General features: G+C 41.5%; 1 protein-coding gene across 1 annotated transcript in view; it reads left to right on the forward strand.

Moving 5' to 3' along the window:
• Positions 1 to 6,766: 6,766 nt before the first annotated feature.
• The window catches only part of astn1 (astrotactin 1), a gene marked incomplete at both ends in the record, with an annotated part of 727,677 nt that continues 714,171 nt past the window's right edge, over positions 6,767 to 20,272 (forward strand). The window contains one exon of the mRNA XM_080440454.1: positions 6,767 to 6,953. Coding sequence (XP_080296580.1) covers positions 6,767 to 6,953 — 187 coding nt within the window. The remainder of the gene's footprint in view (positions 6,954 to 20,272) is intronic.

The following is a 20,272-nucleotide window of genomic DNA, read 5'->3' on the forward strand; positions in this document are numbered from 1 at the left end:
TGATGTATAGGTTTATATTTTCTACTGTGATTACAGGTCAATCATATCAGTAATTGATAATCAGCCGATTTGTTTTTTAAACGGGCTATTCAGCCCTTTTTAAAATATTTTCTGTAGTCACATGCAAGTAAGACATGGTGGTGGTGTCACAAAGCAAACAAAGCACTGGTAGTTAGTACTTCTAGCGTCTGCTGGATCCAGGGTGCAACTCCCTGCAGTGCTGTATACCCTGCTGAGTGTCTCACCTTTGTCCTGTTGTATGATTACATGAAATGTTATTAATGACTTAATGAGTTAACAAAATTAACAATTTTACTGAAACTGTTGACAACTGTGTGTATTGGCTGTGTTCAGAATCAGATCAGCTCACCTGGCTGAAACCCACTTCTTATGTTTTCTTGTAATTACACGTTTACACCTGTAGGCTACTACAACTTCACTGGAGATGCTGATGGTGTCATTTAGCCTTTTTGTTGTATTATAATATCTGAATGAACTCTTCACTCTTCATACATCAAGCGGATAGCTCTGTGATTACACCTTTAGCACATGGTTGCTTTAGTCTGCAACCACACTCACTGAATGGAGGGTTTACCCCTCCTCCTGCTCAGAGGTGTCAGAATGGACGGAAAATAGTTAAAATATACATGATTAGAACATGCTTAAACATTAGACAATTAAGGTCTAATATTGCTACAAATTGCTACAAAACCTGTATATCCAGTCGTTTTGGGGCACAAACAAGAAGTTGAAGGATAAAATCAAGTCTGATAATGATGTACCGTGCATGTTCACTTAAGACCATTTTTCAAATATAGATTTTTTTAACATTTTGGAAAAATAGCCAATTTTACATCGAGGTGCCCAGATGTCCCTAGTGCCCACTATCCTGTATCCATCCAATGTAATTCTGGTTTAGTCACAAGCTTTTGTTGGTTCAATATTCATAAAACCCACAGACACACTCTACAAGCTCATCCCGCTTCGCATCCCAACGCTTTGTGAGCTTGTAGATCGGCTATTTTTGCTACTTTAGTGTGACACTGTAGTATGAAGATGAAAAAATGAAAATACAAGAAGCAACTTGTAAGGCCTTCCTTATGTCAGTATCAGTTCAAAACAGCAGCATCAGCCCAGTACCTCTGTTTGTTTATTGAACGGTCAAAGCTTAACACGTGTCAAGTCAGACGAACGTAAACCCTTGACTTCTGGTTGGTGGACTTCAAAATAAGAGCACTTTGTCAAGTTATGGGAAAGTAAGTGTCTTCCTGTCTGTGGAATGTAAAATAAGAGCACTGTTGGCTATATTGCGCTGTTTTCACTGTTGCTACACTTAAAAATATAAAATAACAAGTGTTAAGGTAGGGTAAGTGATTTTCTTTTGTTAAAATAAGTGTTAAATAGCTTTATATTCTGATAGTACTCATTGCTACAGAGTGTTTGTTCAGTAACATGAGTCTCCATGTCTCTCCAGCTCTTTAGTAAACAGAAAATGCCTTTTCAGGTCAGGATACCAATTTTATCGAATCAGGACAGAGAACTTAGACAGGATACAGATTAAACAAGTGAAATTGGAAGTGATGACACAAAGAAATGTGCATGTAAATTTGGAACTGGAACACTATAAAAATTAAGCTGATAAATGGGTACTCTCCTGATTGGCTGAAATGATGTCACCTACCTGGAGATGTATTTTCTGTCTATCAAAGAGCTGGAGAGACAGAGAGACCCCTGTTACTGAACAAACACTCTAGAGTCTATAGCAATGAGTACTATCAGAATATAGAGCTTTAACCCATAACAAAAACCTTTTTGTTTTTACCAAAACATATCACTTACCCTACCTTTAACCCATAGTCATATTCATAGCTATTTAGATATTTGTCATAAATATTGAGGTATGACATTTTTTATCGTGCAGCCAGCCCCATAATTCGCAAGTAGAAAGTAAATAATAAGTGTTTAATTGAACGGTAATTAAATTTAACCTATCATTTTGTAAAGGACGATTAACTTTTTGGGCAAGACCTGTGGGCAAGTAGAAAATGACCTATACTTGCCCGACGGGCAAGTGCCTCTGAGACCTTAGTGTCAACCCCTGATGTACCATGCCTCACATCCTTACATGCAATTATCAGTTTATAATTACATTGCCTTTTTAAAACATATTAAGTTATAACTGATATAACAGCTCCTCCCTCCCCAACATGGAAAGCCTTCAGGTGGGCAGAATGGAGAATTGAGTTTAATACCCCTTTATTACTGCAGTGTGGTGCCTAGTTCTTCAGGTCTTTAGATGTCATTTACAATGTAATAATGTTCTAGGAGTTTAACTTGTTAAATTTGACTCTGGATCTAAACACTGCCTAACATGGAACTGGAGACAGGAAAGCTAGCAGCAGTAGTTAAGAGAAACAACACTAACCAAACTAATACAAAAAGTAGTTCAAATGCAAAGGCAGGGGAACAATGCCTTGTGTTGTGGCGCGTTGCTTGTGAGCGCCTATTTTAATATTTACATGTGTACAAAGGAAAACAGGAGGGGGCCTAGTATAGAGTCCTGGGGACTATAGTCAACAAAATATATATGGTTTTAGTGGGTAACCACTTCAACCTAATATACTTAGTTGACAGGGTCCCCAAGGAGTGCATTATTAACTTACAGTATGGATCTTCTATTCTGCTGAATGTTTGCCTAGGTCACATGGGGTCATTGGGGGAGACACCAAGCTAGATGACTCATATAATACCCAAGACCAATCAGCAGTGGTCAGGGAGGGGCTACATGGGGAAATTGGGAATTGGCATCACAACAAGACTTCAGCCTACACATTCCACCACTAGCGTCCAGGAGAATTACCCTCCCATACGCCCCATCGCCGCTCGCAGGAGAGGACAGGACAGGAGGGAGTGGAGGAGAGGACAGGAGGGAGTAGAGGAGAGGACAGGAGGGAGTAGAGGAGAGGACAGGAGGGAGTGGAGGAGAGGACAGGAGGGAGTGGAGGAGAGGACGGGAGGGAGTGGAGGAGAGGACAGGAGGGAGTAGAGGAGAGGACAGGAGGGAGTAGAGGAGAGGACAGGAGGGAGTAGAGGAGAGGACAGGAGGGAGTGGAGGAGAGGACAGGAGGGAGTGGAGGAGAGGACAGGAGGGAGTGGAGGAGAGGACAGGAGGGAGTGGAGGCTGTTCCGCAGCCTGTGAATGCTCCCAGGATCACCAAAGAAGAGTACACCCAGAAAGCACGTGATCACAACAAAATAAAGCTAGTTTTGTTTAGTGTTATGGGATTTTTTTAATAGTCCTTTTTCTCTGCTTTCTGTTGCCTTTGGCAAAAACAAGCCACATTCAACTGGCCATACCTATGGAATGGATTAACGCGACCGGACAGTTAACCCCCCCCTCCCCCCCCATTCTACAAGACCCCCGTGTGTGTAATGAGGCGATCTCTGTGAGAAAACTTTTTGTTTTCGGTGGCAGTGGGGTGACACTATTACACTATTACTCTGGCAGTTAAAGAGTTAATCACCTTGTTATGTTGCTCATCACTGTTGCAATACAAGATGGATTTCGCGTTTTGCGCTCATAATTCCGACATCCCACTACTCCGCCTACGTGGCTTCCGCGTGCGGTTAGGGTTAGGTATAGGGTTAGGTATAGGGTTAGTAACTGTCGAAAAGGCGACATGTCGGAAAGCCGACATGTAACCGTCGGCAACAGCTGTTGTAGACGGTCTATTTTTTAGCTTAACAGCAGGTCTCTTAATGGCGTGTATCAGCTCCGTCGGAATACAACAAATTTAAACCAGTTTGACCGGATGGGCTTCAATGTGGTTGAAGTGTTTAATGGCGGCAGTCAGTTGCAGTAACGTCATTGGGTAATCTGAGTCGTGACATCATCACGCAACGACGTCACAATGTCGTCATCACGACGTGTCCTTTAAAACTGCATCTTCAAAAAAACACAACATCATTTAGCAACTTTTACCAATGGTTACGGCTGCATGTAGTGACTTCCCCCTGGAAATACTTTTTCAAGTCAGTGGATCAGACTGCCTTGTCTGCGATTGAGATAGCGTTCATTCTGCTATATTAGCAAAAATTCACCGGCTTCCTTGATTGGCTAGACAACTAACTTATTGGCTTTGCGGATTTGTCAAACATTTGCGTGACATTTGCGGCACTGAACCAATAAGTGGTAAGCGCCCACGACAGGACTCTATACTTTTACAGAGCAAGACTTGACCAATCCAGTTTGATCTACGGTGTGAGAGACATGTTCTGCTGGACGGTACATCTGAATGGAAGACGAGGAGGACCCGGTTATGCTACTGTTACAGTGGAGCACAAGGTTTATTCCTTTGGAGGCTACTGTGAGGGACGGACCTACAACAGCATGGAACCGACTGAGGTGTATGTCTTCAACTCAGTGTCTTTGTGCTGGGTGAAGCCTCCGGTGACACCTGGAAGAAGAAAACGTCACCTTGAGGTTCCCTCCAAGCGCTACGGCCGCACAGCTGTGCTGATAGAAGATACAGTCTACATCTGGGGAGGATACTGGGGAGAGGATTACGGCAATGTGCTTTATGCATTTGATGTTGACGCCCACAAATGGTTGACCCCACCCAGGGTTTCCGGGACTGTTCCAGAAGGAAAGGTCTACCACTCAGCCTGTGTGTTGGGGAAGGTCATGATTATCCATGGAGGATCCACCAAGCTGTCTGTACGGACTAATGACATCTACAAGTTGGACACCAGCACAATGGTCTGGTCTTTAATTAACACCAGAGGAACTCCACCACCTGCTTCATCACGTCACTCTGCCACCATCATCGGGACAAAGATGTTTGTATTTGGGGGCTGGGAGTACCAGAGGGCCTACTGCAACACCATCAGAGTGTTTGACACAGAGACCGACTGCTGGCTGAAGAAGAAGAAGAAGAAGAAGAAGCTGGCTGAAGAAGAAGCTGTGCCTTCTGCACAGCTTCTTCCTGAAAGCCGCAGGAGTCATTCAGCCTTTACCTACAATGGAAAGCTGTACATATTTGGTGGCATCAACGGTAACCACACCTTCAATGATCTGTGGAGATTCAGTCCAGAAACCTTCTTCTGGAAGAAGGTTGAGCCCAAGGGAAGAAGACCGTCTAAGATGTATGGTATGTGCTGTTGCATGATGGGAGATCATGTCATCCTCTTTGGAGGATCCAAACAAATAGTCTACAACCCCTCTGATGACCTGATCATGTTAGACTTAAGTCCTCATTTGAAGACACTATGTAAACTAGCAGTTATTCAGTACGGTGTGAAGCAGTCTGAACTCCCTCACAACATCAGGTGGGAACTGAAAGCCTTGACAACCAACTAGTGTTGTGAGCCAGTGGTGGAAAATGTACCAAGTTTTTTTTACTTAAATAAAAGTAGTGATACTGCAGTCTGGAATTCAGTGGCGTCAGTTCAGCAAAAGCTAAGGTATGGCAAGGTTAGGGTTGCCAACTCCCAGAGATTAGAATAAAGGACACCTATCCTGGGCGTGCGGCAAAGCCCCGCAGACGGATTTTTTTGGGGGGGTAAACCGCACAATGGTCTTACACCTGCATTAGGCTATTATTCATGTTTTGTTTTTGTCTGGAGCCAAGGTATGGCACTGCCATACCTAATTGACGGCCCTGATCTCCTCTCCTCTCCTCTCTCGGCTCTGTTCTGCTCTCCTCTCCTCTCAGGAATACAACTCCTCTCCTCCTTGTAATGCCTACAACTACAACTCTAGGAGTTGTAGGCATTACATTTAGTCTGACATGGTTCCACAGTCACATATAAACACTGTGAAAATAGCAGATCTACAAGCTCACAACACGAGGCGTTGTGAGCTTGTAGATCTGCTATTTTCACAGTGTTTGCGTCTTTATCGTATTTTTTCATTTATTTTCTTTACTTTATTTTATTTATTTTTTTTTTTCACTGTCAACTGGGGACTCCCCCCCCAAAAATCCTGTGGCGACCCCCCCCTGATGGTCCCGACCCACAGGTTGAGAACCACTGATCTACAAGCTCACAACGTGCTTGTAGATCTGCTATTTTCACAATGTTTGCCTCTTTCTGGCCTTTTTTAAAATTTTATTTCCTTTACTTAGTTTTTTTTAGGTCCACATTTTTCCCCTCACATTTTCACTGTCATCTGGGGACCCCCCCCCCCCCTCTACACTGCTCTCTCCTCTCCTGTTTAGTCTGACATGGTTCCACAGATACATATTGTGAAAATAGCTGAGCTTGTAGATCTGCTATTTTCACAATGTTTGCCTATTTCTGTTTTATTTTTTTTAGGCACACCTTTATTTATTTATTTTTAAATTCACTGTCATTTGGGGACCCCCCCCCCAAAAAAAAATCACTGTGGCGACACCCTTGGGGGTCCCGATCCACATGTTGAGAACCACTGCTCTCCTCTCCACAGCTCTGCTTTCCTCTGCTCTCTGCTTTCCTCTCCTCTCCTCTCCACAGCTCTGCTCTCTGCTTTCCTCTCCTCTCCTCTCCTCTCGACTACACTGCTCTCCTCTCTTCTCCTATCAGCGGCTCAGACTGAACGCTGCATACAGCTCTGAGTGGAACGCGGACAGAGCGAAACAACACAAACATGGGCTCCTCTACGCTGTGCTTTCTCCTGCTCCTCCTCGCGGTTCTCCTCCTCCTGCTGGAGAACCAGGCGGTTCGGGGGGTCCACGGTCTCTCCCACGGCGACATGGAGGAGCAGCTGATGTCGCACCAGGACATGATGATGGAGTGCAAGATGAAGAGCGTGACGGTGTCGGCGCTGCCCTTCCTGCGGGAGAACGAGCTGAGCATCATGCACAGCCCGTCGGCCTCCGAGCCCAAGCTCCTCTTCTCCGTGAGGAACGACTTCCCCGGCGACGTGCTGGTGGTGGACGACCTGGAGAACACCGAGCTGCCCTTCTTCGTCCTGGGTGAGTCCCTGACAAAACATCTTCTACCCCCCTGGCTGCTGCACCAAGGATTATGATGCATCCTCCGCTGGTTTAATAAAGAATCATCATCAAATCGTTACATTATTACACTATAGCCTTGGACGCGAGGACCGTCACGAGTGTCACGGCGGAACGTCAACCCTGGTGTTTGCGCTTTCTCCATTTACCTTTCTACATCCACATAAACGTTCATATGTCAAATATAAAGTGCTGACCTCATGGCCACGGATGTTACGATTATGTACGGGCCCTCAAAAGTATCTGTATGTTCCGTATTGTTTGATTAAAAAGCATTTTAATCCGATCGGTGGCCATTTTTTCCGAATTTTCTCCACGTGCTTTCACCTAGGCGACCCTATCGGTTGGGAGATGTATTGCACTGCTCTGATACATTATAACTCTATAAGGAGATGGCCACCGATCGGATTAAAATGCTTTTATATCGAACAATACGGAAGATACAGGTACTTCTGCGGGCCCGAACGTAATTGCAACATCCGTGACCATGGGATAAGCACTTTATATTGGAAATATGACCGTTTATGTAGATGTACGGGGCCGTAAATGGAGAACGTGCAAACACCAGGTTGGCGGTTTCGTCATGTTTCAGAGGGCTAACATTTACACCTGAGCTCTCTTGGCAACAATATGGGCATGTTTGTGAAAGTAACGTTAGCCTATCATAGGCTAACATGATGACGACACCACGCAATTCCACTTCATGTTGATCATGTCTCTAAAAACGACAAATACCAATGTAATAACAGGCCTGTTGTTGTGTTATCAGAAGGAGAGAGAGGTGTTATGATTAGCCTGTGTTGTGCTTCAACACACTGATGCTGCTGCTATGGAGACACCAGTTAGCACAGCACAGGCCACACTATAGCATACAGTGGTGGAAAAAGTACTCAAATTATTTACTTAAGTAAAAGTACCAATACTGCAAAATAAAAATACTCTGTTACAAGTAAAAGTCCAGAATTAAAAATGTACTCGAGTAAAAGAACAAAAGTATTGGCATCAAAATGTACTTAAAGTACCAAAAGTAAAAGTACTAAATATTTGAAAATAGCAGATCTACAAGCTCACAACGCATCGCATCGCGACGCGTTGGGAGCTTGTAGATCGGCTATTTTCAAATAGCCTATGTATAGAATAGGGTTAAAGTGGTTAATGTATGTTTCATTATATCATAATTTATATCTGAAAAGTAACTAGTAACTAATGTTCTCAAATAATTGTAGTGGAGTTACAAGTACAATATTTGCCTCTGAGCTGTAGTGGAGTAGAAGTAAAAGTATTGTAAATTGGAAATACTCAAGTAAAGTACAAATACCTCAAAATTGTACTTAAGTACAGTACTTAAGTAAATGTACTTAGTTACTTTCCACCACTGACATTGTAGCATAACAGTGTTCACTTTATCCTTATGCCACTAGCAGACACACATCAAAGCTGTGTGTGTGTGTGTGTGTGTGTGTGTGTGTGTGTGTGTGTGTTTATGCACTGGTAGGCTACACTGTATCCATCCCTAACTGGACACACGTGGTGTCACACATGTAGGCGTGTCAGTCATCAGAGCATACAGCTGAGACTGACAGTTAAGCCAGCTTGTGTCAATTTAATGCAACCATAGCCTACACCCAGGGGTCTTCTAACCCCTAGGGGGTCCTCGGAGTTACTACAGGGGGGTCCTCTAAATCTTAGTGTGATAGCATTCTGAGGGATTGAGGGGAACATTAGCCAAAAACAGCCGATCTGCAAGCTTGTAGATCGGCTGTTTTTGGCAAAGAGGTTTGGTGTAGACTGTAGAAAAAGAGCAGGCCAAGTACAGAGCCAATGGTTGAGTTTATATTAGTATCGAGGCTTTTAAGTGGTTAGATCAGAGGTCTTCAACAGGGGGTCCGCGGAGGTACTGCAGGGGGTCCGCGAAATTGCTGTTTGATTTTAAAAATATTTTAGTTTTTAAAAACTTGTTTTTATTTGTATTTTTTCAAAAAATGTCAATTTGTCTTTAAACATAACATGACATATTTGAATAGCTTAGTATTGAATGCACAATAACATGGTATGTTTATACATATTTTGAAGAGAAAGGACAAGGACCTTTAGCACACCTACTGGGACAACCTGTGCGTAGGAGCAGGCAACCATTTTTTCATGTTTATACATATAAAACCCAATTTTATACATAAATATACGATATATACATGTGGTAGCCTACCCCCTACCCTACGAGGTAGGTAGGGGGTCCCTGCTCCATCACCCCATCAGTTTGGGGGTCCCTGGCCTGAAAAGGTTGAAGACCCCTGGGTTAGATGTCTGAACATACACATTAACATGAATTAATAGAGAAGCTAATGTGTTAAAAATAAACAAAAAAACATTATGCAACATGCTAGTGCTGTCAAACAGGTCTATGAAGCTGTCTAGGAAAAAGTGTAATCTGCAACACAATGTGTAGGTGGTAGTAGGGGGTCCCTGCTTCATCTCTCTCTCAGCTAAGGGGTCCTTTGGGCATCCAAACTTTTGAGTCTGCATTGTTTGTGGAAGTGTGTGGAGTGTGGAAGTTCTGACGCTAAATGCTTTACTTTGCAGGGGGTCTTTAATGTTTTTCAGCCCAAGGACCCCTTAGATGAGAGAGAGAGATGGAGCAGGGACCCCCCACCACATATTGTATAAAACTGTGATGCAGATTAACCCATTAAGACCTGGAACTGTGTCATTTTTTGATTTGAGCTAAAAAGCTTTATTTTACACTTTGGCTATTCAAAAATAGCAGATATACAAGCTCATAGCGCGGCACCGAGTGCCGCGCTACGAGCTCGTAGATCTGCTATTTTTGAAAAATCGTGAAAATGTGTGCAAATCTTTGAATACATATATTTTTAAAGCGAATATTTTTAACTCAAATCTTTGCTTCTGGGGGGTCCCTGGAACAAAATATTTTGATGGGGGTCCGCGGTCAAATACATATCATTCTGGGGGTCCTGGACATGAAAAAGATTGAGCACCACTGATATAGAAACATAGAATTTTTCAGAATACTGTTGAGATTTAGGAGACATGTAGAATCGGCTTCAGGTCTCAATGGGTTAAAACATTTCATAGACTTGTTTGACAACACTATCACTGTGTAGTGTTGTGTTGGATTCATATTAATGTGTATTTTCAGACAGTTAACCACTTAACAATTTTTTTTTGCTGAAAATAGCCGATCCCGCGAGGCGTTGTGAGCTTGTAGATCTGCTATTTTTGGCTAATGTTCCCCTCAGAATAGGGACGCTAGGGTTCAAGTGGTTAATGTAAAAAAAGAATCATATCACACAAAGATTTGGCGGCCCCCCCCTGTAGTAACTCTGGGCAACCCCTAGGGGTCCCGGACCCCCTGTTGAAGACCCCTGCGCATGCTTTACAGTGCTTGTTCTATACAGTAAACAAACGACACAAAATATTCTCCTGATTGTGTTGTGATCCTTCTGGTTGTTTCTGATGAAAGTCCAACAGAATGAAAGTCAGGAGTTTGCATTCAAGCTACAGACAGTACCAGACCCATTGAGGAGCATGTGTTTGAATGGGCCGCTGTCCATGGTTCTGAACATTTCAGCACTGCTGCAGGGAAAGCAGATGTTCTGGATGATTCCTGCTGATGTGTGGGAGGAGGGAGCTATTGTTTTAGAAGTTTGATTGGCTCTGAAACTCTGGTGACCTGGCACAGAAATGCTTCTATTTGACTACTTGTGTGTGTTTGTGTGTATTATTGTCTCCGCCAGGCCGTAAGGCATGGCGAGAGAGTATGTTTTGCACCCTGTCCGTCTGTCCGTCCGTCTGTCTGTCCGTCTGTCCGTCCGTGACCAGCTAATCTCTGGCTCTGTTGGCTTGATCACAGTGAAACTGTGCGCACACACTCCCTGGAGGCCAATTCAGATCCTCTGCCCCGAATCTTTCACATGGGCTTGTTATAGCGCCACCAGGAGGCCGTTTTTTTCACAATTTTTTTTTTGACAGTACTCCTATAGATTTTGTCCAAACGTCACGCGAATCGGTACACAGTATCTCTATAGTCATTAAACCAAAGGGGTCTTTCAGATTTTTCATAGTCCATCCTGATTGGCTAAGATTGTCTTCCAAAGTTTGCAGGAGTGCTCTGTTTTGAACAAAATGCCTCAAATCATGAACACATGATTTTAATGTGAAACTTTGCACGCACATTCCCACTAGGCAGAGAAAGAAATGCCATTTGAACATTTTAAAATCAGCCTCATGTTGGCGCTATAACAGGCCAATCTGTGTTAAACTTTGTATGTGCACTCCATATAGAGGCCAAGGAAAAACCTTTGCCCTGCATTTTGCACTTCTGCCTTTTATAGCGCCACCAAGAGGCCGACTTATGTAAAACATTTCTTTATATTACTCCTTCAGAATTTATCAAAATTTCACGCAAATCGGTACACATGATCTCTATAGTCATGTGATCAAGATGGATTATGATTATTATTATTAAGAGCAGATGTCTTTGTTTTGCTTTGTATGTTATTATTATTCAGTCATGTTAAAATGTATGAAAATGAGTTGGATTCATAGGGGTGTGTGTGAGCGCGTGTGTGTGAGTGCGTGTGTGTGAGCACGCGCACAGGGCGTGCATGTGTGAGAGCACATTTGGGCCCTACTCCCTCCATGTGACTACACTCTGCTTGTAGATGTTCTTGGATCCTGGTGTGATCTGATGTATCTCCCTGTTTATTACGCAAATTTCCCATTCATTTAATAAAATCTCTATAATGCCAATAATAATACACACAATTTATACAGCGCGCTTTTCTGAGTTCTCAAAGTTACAAAACGGAAAACAAAATAAAAACAACTTCATTAGGAAAAAAATAGATAAAAAAGTTAAAAACTATAGCGGTGAACGTAAAGAAAAGAAAGGGGGGGATTAGGTAGGTAATGCAAGTCTGAAAAGGTGGGTTTTGAGTGTGGTTCTAAACGTGGCGAGGGTGGGGGGGGGGTCAGTTTTGATGTGAGCTGGGAATGAGTTCTATGGGGGGGGGGGGCACCGCAGAAGGCCGTGTCACCCCAGGTTGGTTCCTTTGTCCTGGGCATGTCCAGGAGGTTGGCATCACCCGACCTGAGGGAGCGGGAGAGTTTTTAAAGCCTGGAACCAAGCCAACCACCTATGAGATGAATCATGACCATACAACTTAGATTTGGGTCAAAACAACCCAAAAGTACAAGACTGTGTCGGCCTACGTTATTATTTTAAGATTGAAGGAACTGCTCATCCCATAAACCGTTGTGAATGATGCCTTTCCAATGACTTCCGTCATAACAGATTGCTTCTTTTTGCATTTGAACTTTGTCATTTGGTATTGTTAATAGTTTTATAGTTTGTGTTGTGAGTTTTTGATCCAGATATCAGTGGTGTAAAGTAACTAAGTACATTTACTTAAGTACTGTACTTAAGTTCAATTTTGAGGTCTTTGTACTTTACTTGAGTATTTCCAATTTTCTGTACTTTTACTTCTACTCCACTACATCTCAGAGGCAAATATTGTACTTTTACTCCACTACATTTATTTGAAAACTTTAGTTACTAGTTAATTTTCATATATAAATTATTATATTATAAAATAAAAACATACATTAACCACTTTAGCCCTATTTTATACCTAGGCTATTTGAAAATAGCCGATCTACAAGCTCACAACGCGTCGCATCGCGACACATTGTGAGCTTGTAGATCTATTTTTTTTTTTTGTATTTGTAATACTATGGGGGCTCTGTGCACCCTGTGGACAAAATGCTTATGATCATCTGACTGACAGGTTTTGAGTTTATTTAACCACACAAACCCTATACTTAATTATACTCCTGGGGCCTAATATAAACCCCCAGGAGTTTATATTTATATTAGGCCCCCATCCTTTTTCTACACCAAATCTCGTCGCAGCACATTGTGAGCTTGTAAATCTGCTATTTCCACCAAATATTCACCCACAGAATAGGGACTCTATAGGGTTCGTGTTAAGCTGGCTTGACGGAGCTTACTGCAACTGGATAAATATAAGGCTACTGCTATAATTTAATTTGAAGTTAACACATTGGGTGCCAGAGGTTTATTAAAATATTATACGTTGAGTGCCAGCATTTCTTCCATCCACTTGCGTTATACATTTCGTGCTGTGAGAAGCCCTGACGCGGTAGTGCATGTAAACAAAGCGTGCGTGCGAGACGGCGGAGGGTCCCGACTAACGCCTGGAACAATAATATTTCCAACGCGACCCTCCATTGCAGCGTGATCGCCGATCGAAAACGGCTCGTTTCCACCACATTAAAAAGAAATGGAGATATTAAGCTTTTAATCAAGGAGATAACATTGAAAACGCCGACCGGAAGGATTTTTGACATGGAGCCACATCCAGCCTCTTCTTCTCAGAAACTGCTTGGGTGATGTCAAAGTTTCGTTTTAGCGCCCCACGTGGCCCACATGTATAAAAATAGAATTGGGTCAAAAACGGTCCGGACCGTTTTCGGCACTTCTCGTTTGGACCCTCAAAAACGGTCCGGACCGTTTTTGGCATTCAATGTGTTAATTGCCTATATTAAAAAAATAATGATGAAAGAATGGATGAAAAATAGAGCGAGTGAATGGGAGAAAGGAAGAGAGAGCATGCATATATTTAAATTTGATACAAGAGTGTACAACATACAATATAATGGGTTTACGTGCCTAACGTGCCTACGTAAACTATATCTGCTTCTCGCATTGATGTGTGTGTATATATATATATATATATATATATATATATATATATATATATATATATATATATATATATATATATATATATATATATAAAATTTTTTTTTTTTTTTTTAATTTTTTTTTTTTTTTTTTATAATGAAAGGAAAAATAAAAAGCCATATAGTTACTGTTTTAGTGCCCATGCGTCACATGCAAGCATTGCATTCTAGGTTTATAGCAAGGAATAGCAGCATGCTAGCAAGCATTTGTCTTGTTTCTAGGCAGGGCCTGAGGCTTGTAGTGATGTTTCCACCTGAACTACATGGGCAGCTATAGTGCTGCCTGGGAATGCAGAGGTTCAGCTATAGTGCTGCCTGGGAATGCAGAGGTTCAGCTATAGTGCTGCCTGGGAATGCAGAGGTTCCTACTTGCCAGCTTGCTTAGAGTGGGGAAGTGACATTTTTTTTCCAACAATTCCAGTGGATTCTCCTCACTAACCAGCATGTATAGCATGTTCTGCTTCCACTTTTTGCTGGATTTATGGGGAGTGTGTAGTTTTTTTGAATAAAATTCCATTTAGTTTTAGTAATTTTTTTGTCAAACGAAGTGTTTTAGTCTAGTTTTAGTCGACTAAATCTACAGTTGATTTAGTCGACTATAATGTATTTTGGCGGTGCCTTGATGGCGTCGTAATGGCTGATTTTACACTTGGTTGAAAATAGCCGATCTACAAGCCCACAAGGCGTCGCAGCGCGACACATTGTGAGCTTGTAGATCTGCCATTTTCAGAGCGCAACACCCGAGCGCAACCAAACATAAAGTGACTTGTCTTTTAGTTCTACTGGATCTCTTCTCCACTAGATCCCTCACTGACATTTTAGTCTAGTTTTTATTTGTTGATGAAATTGTCAATATATTTATTCTTATAGCTTTAGTCATCGTAGCTTAGTTTTTATTTAGTTTTCGTCAGTGAAGAAAGGTATTCGACGAACATTTTTCATCATAGTTTTATTCGACAAAATCAACACTGATGGGGGGAGGGGGGCTGGTTGCAGTTGTTTCCTCATTTCCTTTGGAAAAAGCTCCCTCATGAGTCATGACCTCCATGTCTTTCTTTCCATACACACCTATGGGGCTCTGTGCACCCTGTGGGGCTGTGCCTTCTTTGGAGAATTCAGCTGACTCTTATCATCTATGTTTTCACATCTTCCTTTTGAAGGTGGGAACGAGTTGTGAAGCAACGCGTGTCATCTTATACCTGGTGGGGACCAGCAAAATCAGGCCATGTCCAGGACAGGTACTGTTCTTCAATTGGGCCTGAGAGCAACATCTAGACATATCCAAGAACATGAGTTTTGTGTAATCTTTGTCCATGACCGGCACTGGTGAATTGGAGGATTAGTAGAACAGGCTTTAGAGATGAGATAGGTGCAGATTCATCTCCTGAGAGCGCATCCGTAAACTGCATGAGTGGGAAGAGATAAGATACCTTAACCACAATTAACTGGGGGATCCCTATTTTGGGCATGTCATTACAGGCATGCCCAAACATTTTCAAAATATTATAAGATGTTTATCGCGTCGCGATGCAACACATGAGCTTGCAGACTGTTTTTCTTAAACAGCCGAAGTATAAAATATGGCTTAAAATCTATTTTAAGACGCAGACACAGATCCGAACGCATCTGTGTCATTTTAGATTTTCGTCTATTAAAAAATAGCAGATCTACAAGCCCATAGCACGGCACCAAGTGCCGCACTACAAGCTTGTAGATCTGCTATTTTATTTTTATTTTTATCGTGAAAAGAGCAAAGATTTGAGTTACACATGTTCGCTTTATTTTTTTTATATATATTCAAAGATTTGCGCATTTTCTGATTTTTCAAAAAATAGCAGATCTACAAGCTCATAGCGCGGCACTCTTGTATATTTGCTATTTTTGAATAGCCAAAGTATATAATAATAGTTAAAGTGGTTACACAGATGCGTTCCTGGTATTAATGGGTTAACACGAACAGTGTAACATGAATTTTGTTCCAGCATATTACTGTACTGTCGTGTCCATGTGTGCAGGGTAGGCTGTACTAGAAGATGTCTGAGCGGTCGTCTTGCTGAGCATAATGCCGTTAGAATTATAGGAATCATGATTAGCCCACGGCTAGACACTTAAGTGAATTTCACAATGCTAATGATTCTTTATTGCGCATAGAGGACATTGAACACAATTTACACAAATTACAATTTAGGCAATTAGCAGATACTCTGATCCAGAGTGACTTATGAGTGCAATATCATCAGAGTCAGTTTCATGAAGCATTGTCAACAAACAACAGGGTGAATGGTTTACATAAAGTAGAGCTCAAAGAAAAGACATTTAGTGCTGGTGGGATCCAACTAACTTGGATACCAGGCAGTGGTGGACAAAATACTCAATTGTTTTACTTTTGAAACCCAAAGTTTCAAAAAAACTTTGAGTTATTTTATCGTCTACTCAGGCTTTTGTGAGCCCCCCAGACCGCTTTTAAGTTGCTTGATTTATTATTTAGATATTTGATATTCATTTTATCAGACACGCCCCCTTCCTATACAAACCCATTATAACTTCAAACTCCATTTTTAGCATGTTAGATTAATCAAAAACACCCGTATATGAAATACAATAAAAAAAAAAAATTAAATAAATCCAAATCCAAACCAAAATACACACAGACATCTGGCATTGTAAAGTATCTGCTAAAAAGAATAAATAAAATAACTGACAAGAAGGGATTCTAGGATGAGAAGTGCTAGGGGGGTGAGGTGGAGTGAGGTGGGGGGTGAGGTGGAGTGAGGTGGGGGGTGAGGTGGAGTGAGGTGGAGTGGAGTCTGAAGACGAGGGTTTTCAGACTGGTGTAAAATGAGGAGTGAGTCTGCAGTCATGAGGCAGAAGGTCATTCCACAGCTTGGGAGCCAGGAGGGAATATAAGAGTCTAGGACGCCTGAAGCATATTACTGTCCAAGGTGTATTACATTTAGTTTGACTCGGTTCCACAGATAAATATTGTGGAAATAGCAGATCTACAAATCTACTAATGTTTGCCTCTTTCTTACGTACTATTTGACAATTTGGCCGATTTGGTATTAACACATTGATTGCCTAGATCGAATATATGCGTTCTTTCATTTTTTGGGGAAAATTCCACAAGGCGACCTAACACAGCTTTGGAGTGATCGATCGTCTCAGAGAAGAACAAGACCAGGAGACCTGGTTCTGCCAGACTCAGAATGAAGTCCAGAATGGAGAGTACAGTGGTTGATGAGCTTTACTTAATTACATACTTGTGACATCATAATGTCATGAATAGTTCGTGACGAAAGGGGACGAAAGGGGGACAGACCCCTAGTGGTTGAAATTTGAATGGCTGGGCTTCGCACGACGTGTGTCCCTTCTATGCCCATGTATGGACAGACTTTTTTGGGGGACAGATTTTTTTTTGGCTGGGGCCGGAGGACAAAGTGACCATGCCCATGTATACTGACGAAACAGGTACAAAGCCTCATGTAAGCCCGACCGACCCCTTGGGTCTGGCAAAAAACGTCACTTCCACCCGCCCCAATGATGGGATTTTCAGAAAAACAGCTGTGACTCGGTTTCTTTTTTTTTTCATTGAAAACCCCCCGTTTTCAGCGGACCAAAGCTCCAAAATGGCGGATCGCGGGTTGGAAACTTGTCCTTCCCATGATACACAGATATTTCCGCCTACTTACAGGAACCTTTTTTCGTGTTTTACACAATGTCGGTTCCACAGCGTTTCAAATATCATCGGATTGAGGTAATTATACGCCGGCACGGGGATAGAAAACTATGTTTAATATCTTGGCAATCAATGTGTTAAAAAGGTCTTAAAAGTCATTACATTTTCACTTTATAAATGTGCAGATACCCTGTATACACTCTGGCTTATACTGTATGATGACTTGTTTACTGTTGAGTGAGAAAACAATGTTGCACATTAAGCTAATTAAGCAAAAATAATTTGGGGACCCCCCTGGGTGATCCAGACCCCCCCGTTTGTGAACCATTGCTGTAGTAGATGAGTGGATGTAATGTAAAGCAGGATGGAGTGGGTGTTGTATGAGTGTAAAATAAACAAACCAAATGCCAGACAAACAAATCAAGGCGCATTGGGAGAGAGCAGCCAAAGTGAGCTTCTAAAGGCTAAAGGGCAGGTAAACCCAGGCCAGCTGTCCTGAATCATCCTGATAGCTCTCTGGCCCCGTCCTACCTGGTTCAAACACAGCACAGGGCTCAGGCTGTAAGAACCGCTCACAGGCAGCTTGATTTAGTCCAGTTCAGTGGTGGAAAAAGTACTCAAATTCTCTACCTTAAGTAAAAGTACCAATACTGCAATATAAAAATACTCTGTTACAAGTAAAAGTCCAGAATTAAAATTTACTTGAGTAAAAGTACAAAAGTATTGGCATCAAAATGTACTTAAAGTACCAAAAGTAAAAGTACTAAATATTTGAAAATAGCAGATCTACAAGCTCACAACGCGTCGCATCTTGTGAGCTTGTAGATCGGCTATTTTCAAATAGCCTGTGTATAGAATAGGGTTAAAGTGGTTAATGTATGTTTCATTATATCATAGTTTATATCTGAAAAGTAACTAGTTACTAAAGTTTTCAAATAATTGTAGTGGAGTAAAAGTACAATATTTGCCTCTGAGATGTAGTGGACTAAAAGTATTGGAAATTGGAAATACTCAAGTAAAGTACAAATACCTCAAAATTGTACTTAAGTACAGTACTTAAGTAAATGTACTTAGTTACTTTCCACCACTGGTCCAGTTTTAGTATAGCTGGACCAGCCATACTAATGGATGCAATTGACCTTTCGATTGCCGGGCGCAACCTTTGGGCTGGAACACTGCAGACACGTCCATTTGTTATAGTCAGTGGTGTAAAGTACATTTACTCAAGTACTGTACTTGAGTACAATTTGAGGTATTTTTTACTTTCTTCAGTATTTCCAATTTTAATAAGTATTAAGTATTTTCAATACTTTTACTTCTACTCCACTACATCTCAGAGGAAAATATTGTACAATTGGACATTCTGCATAATGAGTACTTTTACTTTTGGTATTTTTAAGTACATTTTGATGTCAATACTTTTGTACTTTTACTCAAGTACATTTTGAATTCCAGACTTTTACTTGTAACAGAATATCGCTATATTGCAGTATTGATACTTTGACTTAAGTAAAAAAAAAAAAGTACTTTTTCCACCACTGGATATTTATTGTAAATGTGGTATAGCCGCAGCTTGAGAAAAAAAATAAATACATCTGGAGTTCACAGGGTATCGCGTGTCAAGGGTTTAAAAGTTCAGCTGTTGGCTATGGGGGCCATGTCTTTTGCTGCACAGTACTGTATGTCAGGGGTTTTCAACCGGTGGTCCGCGGAGGTATTGCAAAGTTTTTTTTTTTTTACATTTTATGCATGGCCAGGGACGGCCATGCATAAAATGTAAAAAAAAAAAAACTTTTTTTTTAAACTTTTAATAACTTACAGGAGTTCTTACTGTATGGTGTGTGTGTGATATGAAATGTGAGTTTACCATAATCACAGTAATCCTTAATCATATTCCATCATATTCAAACAAAATCACTGTATTTTATTAGATATTATATTGACATTATAGTTATTTTCTCCAGCTCTCTGTGGTGCATGAACCCCCCACCACTATGGTGTGGGGTGGGTCTATGATGGACCCACCACCACACACAATAGTGGTGGTCCCCAGGTTTCTCTTAGTCAGGATGGTGGTCCCTGGGTCAAAATCAGTTGGAAAACCCCCTGCTGTATGTAATGGCATTTGCAGTTATCTCCTTTGATCTGCATGAATTGCATATTGAGGAACATTATTCTTGTATTAGGCACAGCTTCTTGAATCACTTCAGCCATTGTCAGTAGCTCTCTCTTTTTTTTGACCACGCTGTGTTCATATTTAACCCATTTAGACCTGGAACGCATCTGTGTCATTTTAGATTTCTTTGGGCTATAAATTATTTTTTTTTGTTTTCATGATTTTTCAAAAATAGCAGATCTACGAGCTCATAGCGCGGCACTCGGTGCCGCGCTATGAGCTTGTATATCTGCTATTTTTGAAAAATCATGAAAACAAAAAAATGTTTTAGGATTTAGAAAACATTTTTAAGAATCGCCTCATTTTATTATGTTTCTGCCTGCCTGCAACAACATATGTGAGTGAGCTCACTGACTCAGCAGAGTGCAATTGAGATGTTAATAGCTATTTAGAAGACAATGGAACCCCCCACTGTTTGGGGGAGAAGGTGTGAGCTCGTCTGGAGCACAGAGGGGAGACAGTGACCAATAGGATAGCCTGATTTGGGGATCAAAATGACCGTTTTTCAGGCAGTGTGTGTGGGATAATGAAACCCCAGTCATGCTAGTGTTAAAGGGTTAATACGACATGGCCGTGTCTCAAGTGATGAAACGAGTACCTCATGTTACCTTTGGTCGTTGAAATTGTTTTATTTTTGTTCAG

This window comes from Gymnoscopelus braueri (genome assembly GCF_963280865.1).
Source record: "Gymnoscopelus braueri genome assembly, chromosome: 10".
Classification (NCBI taxonomy): Eukaryota; Metazoa; Chordata; class Actinopteri; order Myctophiformes; family Myctophidae; genus Gymnoscopelus; species Gymnoscopelus braueri.